General features: G+C 35.5%; 1 protein-coding gene across 8 annotated transcripts in view; it reads left to right on the forward strand.

Moving 5' to 3' along the window:
• Positions 1–15597, forward strand: part of raw — a 78986-nt gene that overhangs the window by 15333 nt on the left and 48056 nt on the right. For 3 of the 8 annotated variants that reach the window (XM_069498379.1, XM_069498380.1, XM_069498381.1), the window contains exon 2: positions 12088–12633. The exons of the other annotated variants lie outside the window; for them this stretch is intronic. In XM_069498379.1, coding sequence (XP_069354480.1) covers positions 12317–12633 — 317 coding nt within the window. In that variant the 5' untranslated portion in view covers positions 12088–12316. The remainder of the gene's footprint in view (positions 1–12087; positions 12634–15597) is intronic. 8 annotated transcript variants of the gene reach the window in all.

Below are 15597 nucleotides of genomic sequence, written 5' to 3' on the forward strand. Positions count from 1 at the left end.
TTATATTGTACCCAATGAACTGATTCATAATAACTTGTTATAATGTTTAATTAATAAAGTCTATGATATATATTAAAATCTACATCATTATCGTTTTGTCGATAAATAATAATGTTATTTCCATACATTTTAGTATTGTCAAAAGTGGCTTAAAAAAATGACTCTAAAATCTTTTTTTGTATCAGTATATTAAAAAGCACACAATTATTCATCTCTAATTTATTACTCACAAGTCACATCTTTACGCAAGAAATGTCGTTGGCTCGCATCTTCGATTTTTCATACCTATCCGTAAGCGTAGTCGCAGTTGTTTATCAGCTTTGCTGTACAACTAGATTAGATAATACGGATGATCTCAATACCTCAATGTGAGGAAATCTATATTTCATCTTAATAATAATATAATAACATGTATAGGGATTATAATATCTTAAATTCGGTACCTACTCAGCATTGTAAAATTTTAATTTAAGGAGAAATTTCTTCAGTAGAGAAAAGTTCTTCTTTGTGGACGTCTTTTCATTGTACATATTATACTATGTTCAGTAATAAGTTATTGTTACATAAATAAATAAATATTTAGATGAAATAATACACTGTAGTAGTTAAAGAAGCCAAGGTTCAATAACTTTTGAACAAATTTTGATCCTTAACCTTAACCATAATTATAGGAGGTACGAATACATGTGCAGCCCACTTTGCTTCGATTTTGGTCGGCAATATAGCTAACAGTAACTTTGATCGCCTAAAGTGCAACTGGCCCATAGAGGTAGAATAGTTAACCTTTTTTATTCTCAATGAACTGGCCTTAAGTAAATAAATGCTCGAAAAGCTATTGACCGAGCGAAGCGAGGTCTCCGAGTCTTCTTGGGTTTTGCATTTTTCCAACGGTCTATCCATCCTTCCGTCCATCTGTTCGTTCGCCTGTCAGAGCCTTATAGCTTCCGCGGTAATGCACAATACGTAACGTAAAACGTACTATAAGTAGATAATACATACATAGGTACTTCAAACTCACAATAATATGTCAAATCAATGACCTTAAAGCCGAACAAGTACTAACATTAGCCAAGTATAGTTGATACACTTGGTCTCTATGAGAGAGAGAGAGAGAGAGAGAGAGAGAGAGAGCGAGCGAGATAGGGAGAGAAAGTGAGTACCTAAGTGAGTGAGAGCGCCTGCCTGATTTTTCCCTGCAATTTTTTTTCTTCAAAGCTTTGCATTAATTGTGTTGATATATGTATATGGTGCCTAACACCGACTATGTATGTTTAGTCGCACAAATCACAACACCAAAAACGCAAAATGCCAAAATTAAAATGTTTGGAAATATCAAACTAAGTTTTGTATTAGTGTGGTAGCTAAGTATTCTTAAAATATTAAGAGTTGGGTATTAAGGGTACATGTACCCTTAAAATTTAAGAGATTGTTATTATTATTTTATGATCAAAAGTCAAAACGATACACCGACCATTTTAAATCGTGTGATGACTTGGACCGGTAACTCGGTATAAATAGATGGCGTGATAAATATTTTTTTTATACAAACAAGATTCAAGCTTCAAGCTTGTGTGAAAAAAAACAAGTAAGACGTACCTAAGTAGTTCCTTCCCTGCAAATAATAATATGTATTACGTCTTAGCTTAGTTCCGAAGTTCCGAATTCATAGGACGCGTCACGCGAGGTCTTACTTCTGATCGAACCATTAGTGTAAAATCGTCACTTTTCTTGCACATAATAATATGCATTATGTATATTGTAGGTTGTAGGCATATTGCTATGACGTAAGTTGTAGGACCTCTCGTTTACAGAAGACGTTATCTCATCAAAATTATCACTAAGATACCTGCTAGAGGTATTATGAAATATTGCACTCTTATTATCCGATGTGTTAATTGTACCTATTATATAGGCATCTTAAGTAAAGAGTCATTTTGTTTCACATTAACCGCTGTAATGCTATCAACTTGAAATTTGGACTGCTTATACCCGTAACTACTAAAATACGGGTATAAGCAGCTGTGACGAACAAACGGATGGACAGACGCACTTGGTTCCTTTTGACCATTTCGGTACAGGACCTTATACATTGAGGAAGATTAAATAATTATAATATACTACTAATAATGAGATGCAAGACAACATCCGGTTTATGATAAGTACTATTTTAAGATGTGTGTCATCAGTTCTTTATATTCCCCATATATAGAAGCACAGGTTCTACTGGTTTCTCGATGGCATCCCGTCCTAGTTAAAACTAGTAGTTATTAACACACGAGGTGAATCAAAAACTTTTTGGAATTATTATAAAAATAATTAGAAGGAACAAAAATATTTTATTTTTCTACATATAACTTCCTAATTCAATACATTTAGAATACCTACCTTGTTTCTAGGTAACTCTCTATTTCCTTCTGCAAAAAGTATTTTTTCATATTAGCGAAATAACTTAACTAAACTTTAGGTATCGTCTATCAGCTAAACTGTATCGTCATCGTCAAATTTAGTTTCATGTATATGCTCCTTTAATTTAGTAATAAGTGAAAATCACTAGAGGCTAAGTCCGGAGAAAATGATAGGTGGACAAAGATAGCAAAGCCAGCACTGCGAATACACTAAACACCTTGAGCGCAACTTCGTGAAGAAACAACACGCCCAATGGTTTTCCCCGTTCGTTCGTTTGACGACGTTCTTCTTTGACGATTTTTTTGGATTAAATCTGCATAATAGGGTCTAGTGATCGTTTGTTCTTTCAGCATGAAATCAATAAAAAGGATTCTTTATTGTCCACTGAGGCCATAACTTTGCCTGCGGGATGAGCAACTCGAAATTTCTTCAAGGACGGTCGTTTTCAAGACATGCTTTGTCTCTCAGTTTCGGTTCTGTTGAAACTAACAAAACTACTAGATAATAGTTAAAGTACTAAAGGTAACCAACTACCAATATCTTTTGATATTGTTTTTAGAATTAATTCATGTGGAGTTTTAACGTCTCTCCAGTTTTGTTATTAATAAATTACGATATATATCTTATTTATTACCCACTTATAATATAGAAAACAGTCTTAATAACATTAGGTCAATGTTATGCTGTTTGGCCATGTGATACATAATAGAGCATGACCGCATTTAGTATTTCTGGTAAGCAGAGGTGGTCTTTTGCGTATAACATATAGATGGACAGATCCAAAACAACCCACTCAACGCCCACATCTTGGTAGTTGCAAAAAAATTCAATGTCATGTTACTTCGCACACTTGATGTTGAGGCACCTATTCTACAATCCACTTTGAAATACAGTAACCATAAATGCAACTTTGTTATCTATTTAGAGAGATTATAATTGTTCATGATGAATTATTTTTAAGTGTACTAGATAATGCTTGCGACGCGATCGTCCGCGAGAACTTAGGTTTTTTTAAAATCCCGTGGCAACTATTTGATTTTCTGGGCTTAATAGTTGCCTATGTCAATTTCCGGGATGCAAGTTACCTGTATCAAACTTCATATAAATCGGTTACACGGATGGGCCTTTGAGAATCCTGTGAGAACTCCTTAATTTTTCGGGATTGTAGCCTATGGCCTTCCTCGGGATGTAAGCTAACTCTGTACTTCATCAAAATCGCTTAAACTGTTGGGTCGTGAAAGACTAGCAGACGATAGACAGACAAACAGACACTTTTTGCATTTATAATATCAAAGCTTTTGTCTGTATGTTCGTTCATTCATCCAATTGAGTTGAAACTGTGTGCAGCTGTTGTCTATACTTGCGTGAATATTTCTGACTTAGTATCATATACGCGCGCGAGCCGGATTGCAATGTTTGCAGCATGATAAGCATCATATAAAAACGAAAGGTCATTGTATTTTATTGTCTCTAACTACAGGAAGTTCTAACGTACAAATGATATCTTTATCAAAAGAGGACTAGTTATTGCCAGGATGTCTTGAACCCATTCTAGATGAGAACACAATCGATACGCTGAGTCGTTTGACCTCGGTCTATTGTCCAACAACTGACATGACTTCTCATAACCTCGTGTGAATAGGTAGGTAGGAATCGCCGGTTATTCCACAATCGCTCCAAGCGAAGTATTGAACTTGTTCTGGCTACAAAAGCTGTTTAGGCACGGCTTAGCAACGCGCGCTTTTAGTGTTCGTACTTCGTACGGTCAAAGGCATTTAGTTGCCGTTACATATACCATTTGTTACTTTAGCGTTTTTTGTTGTTGTAAGTGTACCCAGTCTACCTATATTTTTGCAATTTTTTTCCACAGGTTTTTAATACGGTCGCTCGTAAATCTAGAATAAATATAGTAAATTGGTGCCAAAAATGGTACCTACTGCTAAAGCATCTGACTAAGCATGTTTATTTATACGTCAAGGATAAAAAGTAGTAAATATTCTTTTTTAAAACTATGATAAAAAATATATACAGGATGGCCGGGGAAGTGACGGTCTAAAAGAAAAATTTAAATACCTTATATTAAGGGGTATCCAAATCACCCCTATGTATGTTCAGCGATTTTTAGTAGTTTAGGAGATATGAATTTTTTAATGTTTTTTTCATAATTTTCATCCGTCAATGGTTTTTCTTTTTTTCTTTTTCTGTAGAAAGTTTTTGGATTTGTTTTTTTGTGCTAATTAGTAACCATAAACTCAACTATCGCCTAAAAAATTACGGTTTACCTAGGCATTATGAAACATGACTAAAATTTTATCGAATATTCAAAATTATTGTTCGAGCGCAGTAGTTACAAAACTTCAAGACTTGAAAAAAAATAAAAAATTGGCGCTAATGCCATCTAAGTATTTTCAAAAACTTTTATGGACTACTTACTATGGCCGCCAGTTAAATAAAAAAAAATTGAAACCCTTAATGAATTAATCACGGTTTTCAGATTTTTCCCCAAATGTCAGCTATAAGATGTACCTACCTGCCAAATTTCATGATTCTAGGTCAACGGGAAATACTCTGCAGGTTTCTTGACAGACAGATAGACAGACAGACAACAAAGTGATCCTATAAGGGTTCCGTTTTTCCTTTTGAGGTACGGGAACCCTAAAAACAGAATAAAATATGCGCGCCGAATTGAGAACCTCCTCCTTTTTTTAAAGTCGGTTAAAAATGATTGTTGTACTTGTACAACAATATTATATATTTAATTAAATATATTTTTATCGTAATCATGACAATTTCGATTACGATTAATTAATTTTAATCCTTAATCGCGATTAACTTTTAAATCGATAGTCAGATAAACTTTGTGCCAACATTGGTTGGAGGGGAAAGGGGAATATTAGTTATCATGATAAACTTGGCTAGTATTCTTTTAAAAGTAAAAACAAAAAGGAATTGCCATAATTACAAGATGTTATTTAAAATTATTTATTTGCAGTTACACTCGTAATAATTATTACATGATTCCTGTCCCTTACTTTAAATGTTAGAGCACGGCATACTTTATTCTTTGGATTCTAAATTACTAAATGAATAATATAACATTATAATGGGGCCGATTCTCTTGTACACAATATCTAAACTAAACTAAATTAACAGGTCTAAATCCAGTGCTATCCTTTTCCGCAAGCAACATTATGAAAGGGATAGCAATAGATTTAGACGTGCCATTTTAGTTTAGTTTAGACGTGCCATTTTAGTTTAGTTTAGAGATTGTGTACAACCGAATTAGCCACAGTATCACATTAAAATATAATATTTAATTACATGCATAAGCTTTTAACCATCTAAACATCGTGCATCGATACCTTTGTTACATAAGTACATTAATGCACGACTTTGATTACCATATCCTCGTTCATGACCTTTAATAAATAGTGAGATGAGAACATGATCTAGATAAAATTCTGCGAAATCATCAAACAAAAATAATTTTCATAGTTTATAAACAACTAGACTAGATGATGTCCGCGACTTCGTCCGCCTGGGTTTGGATTTGTTTTAAATCCCATGGGAAGTCTGATTTTCCGGGATATAAAGTAGCCTATGTCCTTCCCCAAAGTCTTTGTCCGTCTATCTCTAATTTCATCAAAATCGGTTGAACGGATGGGCCGTGAAACGGACAGACAGATACACTTTCGCATTTATAATATTAGTGTGGATCTACCTATAGCGTGCTATATCCTTAATCCTGTACATATTATAATGTTATTATTTATATATATATATTATTCATTAATAAGCCAGAGTTATACGATTTAGTGCAAATTGTATTTGAAATGTTGAGCTACTTAAAACACAATTGTATTTCATTAATTAATTAATATTTATTATTAGTTGCAGACAATTTAGTTTATTACGAGAAAGATATATGTATTCGCTGCATCTTGTTTTCATCCAGTTTCTAGGGCAGAACAGTTTTTAATTTGTTTTACTTACGAAGTTAATATGATTATTCAGTAGAGAAACTGGGACCCGAACACCCACTATAGTCGTCGGCCAGCGACACCGCAGCGCATCCGTCCGCAGTGATTGCTAAACCAATTTGACATCATTATCGTGGGAAATGTGCGACACGCTCATCTTTCACTGCAATAAAATAGAAATTGCATTTGTCTTATCATACGTCTTATTTAGACATAATATTTAAAAGTTTACCGACATAAAACATAGGTATTACTTATATACATAGGTAGGGTATATAACTTAGTACTTACTAACTTAGTACTTAGTGTAGACTGTAGATTGACATAGATTATTATACATATTGTATACTCACCTCACGTATATTTCTCGTCAATCTACATACGTAAATACTTTTAGGGTTCCGTACCTCAAAAGGAAAAAAGGGACCCTTATAGGATCACTTTGTTGTCTGTCTGTCTGTCCGTCTGTCTGTCTGTCGCACGGAACTTTTCTGTTCCGTGGTCTGTCGTGTCTATCAAGTAAACCTATTGAGTACTTCCCGTTAATCTAAAATCATGAAATTTGGCAGGTAGGTAGGGTCTTATAGCACAAGTAAAGAAAAAACCATTTTGTGGTTACATCACAAAAAAAATTAAAATGTGTTCATGAACTAATAATTAGTGTTTTTAATTTTCAAAGTAAGATAACTTTATCAAGTGGGGTATAATATGATAGACCTTTACCTGTACATTTTAACACAGATTTTTTAATTTTTTATGCATAATAGTTTTTGATTTATGGTGCAAAATGTCGAAAACGATACCGTTCTTCGCCTCTTAACTCCAAAGATTTTCAGTCGAAAAATCTGAAATAATTATGGTCAATAATGTATATTTTACAGAAAAAATAAAACTTCTACAAACAAAATTAGTTTTACGGTTCGTTAAGGAAAGTGATTCCGTTTTACTTCTTCTGTAGTACGGAACCCTTGGTGCGCTAGTCCAACTCTCACTTGGCCGGTTTTTTTATTGTACCAAAGTGTAAAGAAAATACGTAGGTACCTACTTTAAATATGAATGTCTTCATTAGAAGCTTATGACACCATCTTCGTTATGCAATGTTCAATATAACGTCACCTAAAATCTTTTAAAAGAAAATTAGCGTGTTTATGAATGTTTTGTGAATGTGTTTATGAATGAATACTGAAATGCTAATTTATTGCAAAAAGCAAAGGTCTTATGAAAGGCATTTAGAGGATATGATAACTTGAAGTAGAGGATAGAGTTAATTCAAGCAAATTATTCTAAGTTAGCTGGTTAGCATGTTTTAACAGCATTATATTACTATAATAAGTTTAATAATATGAGATGAGATCATAGTCAAACTAGTCGCTAATGTAAAAAAATACTTTATAATGATTTAGTAAATGAGAAACAAGGTGGCTTTTTAGATCCTATGACTTTTGTAAAAAATCATTAGGGAGCTTTCCTTTCGACCTTGAAATCTTTAATATCTATAACTTAAAATAATCTTTACGCTTCAGCTACTATGAGACTCATAATGTCAACCTAAATTGTGTATTTTTGGTTTTCATTCTCACAATATGAGTGTATGGATGTGTATCGGTACCGTAAGATCTCGATTTCGAAATTTTAAAGACTTCTATTTCCATAATACTACCAGTTTTCGATTTTCAAGCCGAAACACATAACTATAAATACATATATTCTTCCTAGCTTGTATGGGTATACTTACTGCGTTTATTCGTATATGGTAGAGTAATCCCACTCTATCATTTTTAAATACACAAATTGTTTAGTGATAGCTCCCTTCAAGATATCAAGTTGATAATTATTATCTTCATTATTGTTATTATAAACTTAAAATGTAGAATGTACTGGTGTCACATTGTGTAACGGAAAGCAATTAGAACAATTACTATTAGGGCCGGTTGTTTCAACAAATTTTGACGGACACGTAACCTTTAAATATGGCGCTAACGAACGTAAGAAAAGAAAAAGCGTTGATTCGGCATCTATTAGCGCTAACGTTCGTTAAAAAGTTACGTTTACGTTAACCAGTGCTGACACCATTGGTGATCGTCAAATCAGTTCGTAACTTCATACTTCTTACAAACGGAATATTTTATTTACAAATTATAATGGAATCAATTGAATTCAATGCTTTTAATGATAGTTTTTTGAAGATGAAAGAGAATTTAAAAAAAAGAAAAAGTGTTTAAAATGCGAAGTAGCAATATCAATAACTATATAATTTAATATAAAATGAAATAAAAAAGGATACGGAAAAGTAAGTTAATTTTTAGGGTTAGTTTCGTAACCAGAATAACAATGACGAACAGTTTTTTGTACAATGAAGCAACGCTCTTAAATTAACAGATGTTAAAATTCGTCTACGTCTGTTAAATTTTAACGAACGTATCTTACGAAGACCAATGGTTTGAAACAACCGGCCCTTAGTTAACTAAACATGAAATCGAGTAACTGACGATCATAATAGTTAATTACAGCCCAGATGTACTGTGGGCGACGCAGCACGGCCTTGATCTGGCGATACTGGTTTCGCTAGAGTTTGCTTATTGCCTGTTAAATAACTGCTAATACCACGGTATTACTTGTTTCCTACAATTCCAAGCTCATACATTATGCCTAGCTATTTACTGAATGCAGACTATATACTATATTATAACTACATATACCTAATGTTTGTACTAACAAGATGCACACAACCAAGACCAGTTGTATATCACGCTGTTAAAGTTAACTATAATAAAGGAGAAATGGATAACAAGTCAATTTTAAATTTAAACATGCTGACTAAATACTGACTTGTGCAATCCGCTGCTTTTTTGATGTTCTAAATTTAACGGTAATCGTATAAATCTTTAACCGCCAATAAGGAAGCGGAACTGTATAAGTATAACCAAAATCGTTCAGCGAAACGCGAACGCAGTTGTCCACGCGGACGAAGTCGAGGGCATAAGCTAGTTAAATTATATGTCAAAACTTTTAGTTGAATCTATTAAATCAAGGTTACTCATCTTGCTCTATCTTGCTCAGCGCCATATTAAATTAACATAATAAATAAGCACATGATAGGACTTACAATAAGCTCTATTAACTATAGCCGAACAGTATGTGGTGACAATGATGCGGAGATGTTAGGTTCGCGACGTGGGCGTTGATTAATTGTTCTGTTGCACTTACATCCACGTCTATATACTTTGTTTCACCACTGACAATTATTTTGATAAGCTCTATAGTTTGATAAACCTTATTCCCTTTTTAAAAAAAACTTTATTGACTGTAGCCTAACAATATGTGGTGCCATGATGCGGAGATGTCAGGTTCGCAACGTGGGCGTTTATAAATTGTTCTGTTGCACTTACCCTGCGACTATATTCTTTGTTTCACCACTGGCACTTATTTTGTTAAGCTCTATCGATTGATAAACCTCAATCCATTTTAAGACGAATGTCCTAAAGATATGATCTAAATTAATTGATTGTAAGGTTTGTGTTTCCCATATTTTCTACAACAGTTCAAAATACGAATATGTATGTAATTTAGATAGACGTAGAAAATATCTGCAATTTGTTTTGTTTTTCAAATGATCACTAACGTGAAGGAAACTTCCTGAGCGAACCTGCATGCCTGAGAGTTCTCCATAATGTTCTTAAAAATGTCCATCAAGCTGCACATGACGACGAATGAAACGCTATTTATTCATTGTATTGTAAGCATAAAGTATGAGTAAAGAAGAGCGAAGGCCTTGTTGAACGTTTAATGAACTTCATGCCTTCCTTTCGCTTGGTTTTAGTCATATTGCACGGTTTGTTGTTTTAAAATTTTCTGTTATAGTTAATAGCTATTTAGTACCTATAGAACTAAGACTTGAGGCTTATAGTGCCCGTTAAATTTGAATTACTACTAATCAGTGTCTAGACAACAAATCCGAAAAATGGTTTTAAACTTTTATTTCCTTTAGAATAAAATTGAATTCCTGTCATCGGTATAAATGACAAGACATGGTCAAGCGAACAAAATTTTTCACGGTTTAGAAACCAAATAAATCAGCGCCACCTTAGAATACTAATGAACGGTCCGTTTGAAATCCAGACGTCACTAAGGTTGCATTGGTGCATAAGCACCAGAGTCGTTGCCATTTTGTTTGTTCAATAACCCTGTCCATACGAAGTAATATATAAGTCCTGTCCTTTCATTTTCTTAGTCCTGTTTGAGAATCCATGTGGTCGTTCCCAAACTAGGTAGACGGACTTAATCCGTTCCACAACAAATACATCCGTCCCCGCCCCGAATTTACACGTAATGCTGCCATCAGAACTTCCTGAAGGACGATCGCCAAAGCCGCAGTAAAAGATTACCCATAAACACGGTCACTCTGCCAAGCCAATAAGAAGAATCTTAGGTTCCAACGTTTAAGTATCGGTTGCTTTCGTTGTATTACAATTTTCATCTGGCAATACCATGTAAATCCGTATGGTGGAAGGGGCTTGGCCGCGCAGGCGTCAGGCAGCGGTGGGAGGCAGTCGAGTCTCCGACGGTGATGTAAGAGCGGTTGGCTTCACGGTGATGTCAGCGCGCCTACACCTCGCCCCCGCTCCCCTCTGCTGACCGCAACCGCCCGCGCCCTCTAAAGCCTTCCGTAAATCTATATAAAAATATTACTTACCTATTAAGAATTTATAAACCTGTTTTGCTTATCAAATGTCATTCTTTCCTACACTCCGCAATTAGTTAGCCATTCGATTTATTATATTGTTGGATAGAATCAGGCTCTACTTTGCGGAAGTCCATGATATATATAATATACCTACGTACTACATACAATACAATAATCTTCATTCGCTATAATATATTTTAATAAAGTGCAACGGGCAATTCTCGCCCTCCCTTTACTAATCATGCGCAAAAAGCAAGCAACTTGCAAAAAATACGCTCCACCACCACACATCATATCACCAATCTTCTACACACTCGCTCGCTTACTTGCGTTTGTGTTGTGTTTAGTTCCTACTGGGGGGCGGGCGGGCGGTGCATAATAGTATCACATGAAGCACATTGTACCATACAGATTTGTCTATTTGGGCGGATTATAGCGAATGGGTAAAGATAGTTGTTCCTCGAGTTTTACTTTTATATAAATAACTAGCTTATCACTGCGACTTCGTCCGCATGGACCACACAAATACTTAGTAGTTAGTACAAAACTTTAGACATGATAGTAATTGACACATAGGGCAAAAATGGCGAGACCTTTCTCAAAATGAATGCACTATAATATTATAACTCTATCAAAAATCAATTAATTATTTATTCCATTTTTAATTTAAGACCCATATCATAATATACATCTATAGGTACTTAATTGTTATTAAATATATATGTAGATAATATAGTTTGCAAAGTTATTGGTAAAATTATAATTTATTTCATATAGAAATTAGACGTAAGTAAACAGCCATTACTGCAATGCGGTCGATCGAGCGATCCGCCAAGTACTTAGACCGTATCTAATATTTAACAAGCACTGGTTAGTCTTATTTTATTATACGAATCAATGTTTTGAATTTCAATTTAATAATTTAATGTATAGTAGCGTACATAATATACATAGCACGAAAACGATTATATGTGGAACGTGGATATTGTCACTTATTTACTTGACTCTTACCTTTAGGACAAAACATAGTGAAGTAAAATAAAATGAAAATGTTTCACATTGTGTTAATTACTGTTAAAAGCAGTATACGAGAAACAGTAGTTTTTAAAATTTCGTGAGGAAGACACGTGGAACTGCCATGATCCTGAAAACGTAACCCGTACTTTGCCATTAAAAGTATAATGCAATTGAAAACAATGGAGTCAAATATACACTGATTCAAGTGAAGACATTTTATGTCATAAAAATGGAGGGTGCCATATTGAGCACCCAGAGTAATAACAGATTCCGCACGCACTTGAAGAATGCGGCAACGGTTCTGTGCGCACGCGCTTTCCCTAAGGCTAAATGCAGTGAAGCAACAGCTAGTTGTTCAAAACATCACACCTATCCACGTACAACTCCGCCCAAGAGAACGTCTATTTCGTGCAGAATGGAACCTTTTATGTGTGAAGTGCCTAAGGCGACGTCGTTCAAGCAAGCTGAAGCCGTACAGAATGATGTCATCCCGCCGACGACCAGTAAAACGAATGGCGTAGTCAAGTTGAAAAGCGCACTAGCGAGGTAAGTGATACGTCCACGTGTTTGCATTTTTAACTAAGTATATTTTATAGCAAAATAACTATCCCTCAATGACAAGAATCTTGATTTGCTAATTATTATCGATATAGAACGTAAGTAGGTACTTGTTCATCAAAGTTGCTAATCAAGTTCAAAACATTTTTTTGCGTTTCTATCTAGTCTCTACCTGACATACCTACATTGATTCATAATACGCGCTATACACTAGTTTTCATACAGCTATAGATTCGACATAATACGTAGCTCTCACGCAAAAATTACGGGGTATAGTCCATACAAAATAACTCCTCACACGCCACTTTAATTCTATGGATCAACTATCATTTCAGAAGTACGGTTCACCTTTAAATAAGGACTAAAATCGTACTTTTGACATTCAATTTCACACAAAAATTAAAATGGCGCGTGAAATTTTACGCGTTATATGTATATTATAATGATAATAACACGCCAAAACATCATTTCCAATAGCATTGTACCTACTCCGTCCAATAAAAACATCAAATAAATTGTGTCAAGTGTAAGCTCTTGAGAATTAAGGTATGATAAACATCTGAAAATGTTGATCCTATATTCATTGGCAGTCGTGTTTAACTTTAAACGAACCTCAATCATTTAAATTGCCTAAATAATAATATCAAAGCGACATTATTACTGACCAAATTACAGTATCAGATAAAATTATTTTAATAACGACTCTGTTGGCGCAGGATGGTGTTTAATAAAATACCTATTATACATACATATACTAGCTGATGACCGCGACTTATATCCCGCGTGGATATACTTAGGTTTTTTTTCTGTAGAATCTCTTTGATTTATCGGGATAAAACTTAGCCTATGATCGTCTCCGGGATGCAAGCTATCTCTGTACCAAATGTCAAATCGGTTAAACATAATATGGGCCCTTAAAAATTCTGTCGGAATTCTTTCAATTTTGGAGATAAAAAATAGCCTATGTCCGTCCCCGCATTACAAGCTGTCCCTGTACGTAAAAATCGGTTAAATGATGGACTTTGAAAAGCTAGCAGACAGAAAGACAGACATTCGCATTGATAATCCATCAGCCTGTTTGCGTCCACTGCTGGACATAGGCCTTTCCAAGAGCACGCCACCAAACACGGTCCTCAGCCTTCCTCATCCACCCGCTCCCCACCACCTTACTGGCTGGTGTAAGGGGGTGCACTAACATCTTAACATCCCAAATGTCAACCTCACCTGCACGCGGTGCCCCCTGCGAATCAGCGAACGAGGATAATATGACGACCGACGAATGGCGGGATAACCATTCCAAATGGCTTGGCTTTAAATAACACAGCCCAGAGACGGCCAGCACTGTCACTGGTGCGAAATGGCCTACAGCCTTGCGCTGACCAACCCGCCTGCCCAGCGTGGTCAGTATGGGCATTACTTCTAATGAGCAGCGCCAACAGACAAAGGCATTTATAATAATACTATGTTATAAGTATAATATCGATGGTGGATATGGATATGTATATATTTTAATCTGTCATCATCTCGTTGTATGTATTCGAAAATGAATGTCGGCACACATTGCGCTTGGGTCAACAACATCAACATGACATCATGGTGGCTTGTTTACACCGCGGTACGGAGGTAATGTCGCTAATTACGCACTCCGTTTTTATACATACATACTACTTATTCACCCTGGAAAATGTTTGTACTTATACTTAAAACTAGCTTATATCCGCGACTTAATCCGCGTGGACTGCACTTCAAACCCCTGTTTTAACACTTTAGGAATTGAATTTTCAAAAATCACTTCTTAGGGGGATGTCCACGTTATAATAGCCATCTGCATGCCAAATTTCAGCCCGAACCGTCCAGTAGTTAGAGCTCTGCGTTGATAGACCAGTCAGTCAGCTTTTCCTTTTATATAATACTAGCTTATGCTCGCGACTTCGTCCGCGTGGACTACACAAATTTCAATCCCCTAATTCACCCCCTTAGGGTTTGAATTTTCAAAAATCCTTTCTTAGCGGATGCCTAAGTCATAATAGCTATCTGCATGCGAAATTTCAGCCCGATCCGTCCAGTAGTTAGAGCTCTGCGTTGATAGACCAGTCAGTCAGCTTTTCCTTTTATATAATACTAGCTTATGCTCGGAACTTCGTCCGCGTGGACTACACAAATTTCAATCCCCTATTTCACCCCCTTAGGGTTAGAATTTTCAAAAATCCTTTTTTAGCGGATGCCTACGTCATAATAGCTATCGGCATGCCAAATTTCAGGCCGATCCGTCCAGTAGTTTGAGCTGTGCGTTGATAGATCAGTCAGTCAGTCAGTCATCATCTTTTCCTTTTATATATTTAAGACTAGATGACGCCCGCGATTTCGTCCGCGTGGATTTAGGTTTCTAAAAAACCCGTGGGAAATATTTGATTTTCCTGGATAAAAAGTCTATGTCCTTCCCCGGGATGCAAGCTATCGCTGTACCAAATTTCGTCAAAATCGGTTGAACGGATCGGCCGTGAAAGGCTGGCAGACAGACAGACAGACACACTTTCGAATTTATAATATTAGTATGGATGGATAGAAGCCGAGATGATGCCCGCGACTTCGTCCGCGTGGAATTAGGTTTTGTAAAATCCAATGGGAACTCTGATTGTCCGGGATAAAAAGTAGCCTATGTCCCTGGGATGTAAGCTAACTCTGTGCCAAATTTCGTCAAATCGGTTGAACGGATGGGGCGTGAAAGGCTACCAGACAGATAGACAGACAGACATTCTTTCGCATTTATAATATTAGTATGAATATAAAGAACAGGATTGTAGAAAGAAGTATTATTCTTGTAGGTACACACTAAGGGCAAAAGGGCAAATTATACTATCGTTTTACTATTGAAGATTTCATTGATACTGAGTATACCAAATTACAACACTTCACTTGTTCAGTGTTGAAACAAAATACCGTTAATACGTT

This window comes from Maniola hyperantus, chromosome 4, assembly GCF_902806685.2.
Source record: "Maniola hyperantus chromosome 4, iAphHyp1.2, whole genome shotgun sequence".
Classification (NCBI taxonomy): domain Eukaryota; kingdom Metazoa; phylum Arthropoda; class Insecta; order Lepidoptera; family Nymphalidae; genus Maniola; species Maniola hyperantus.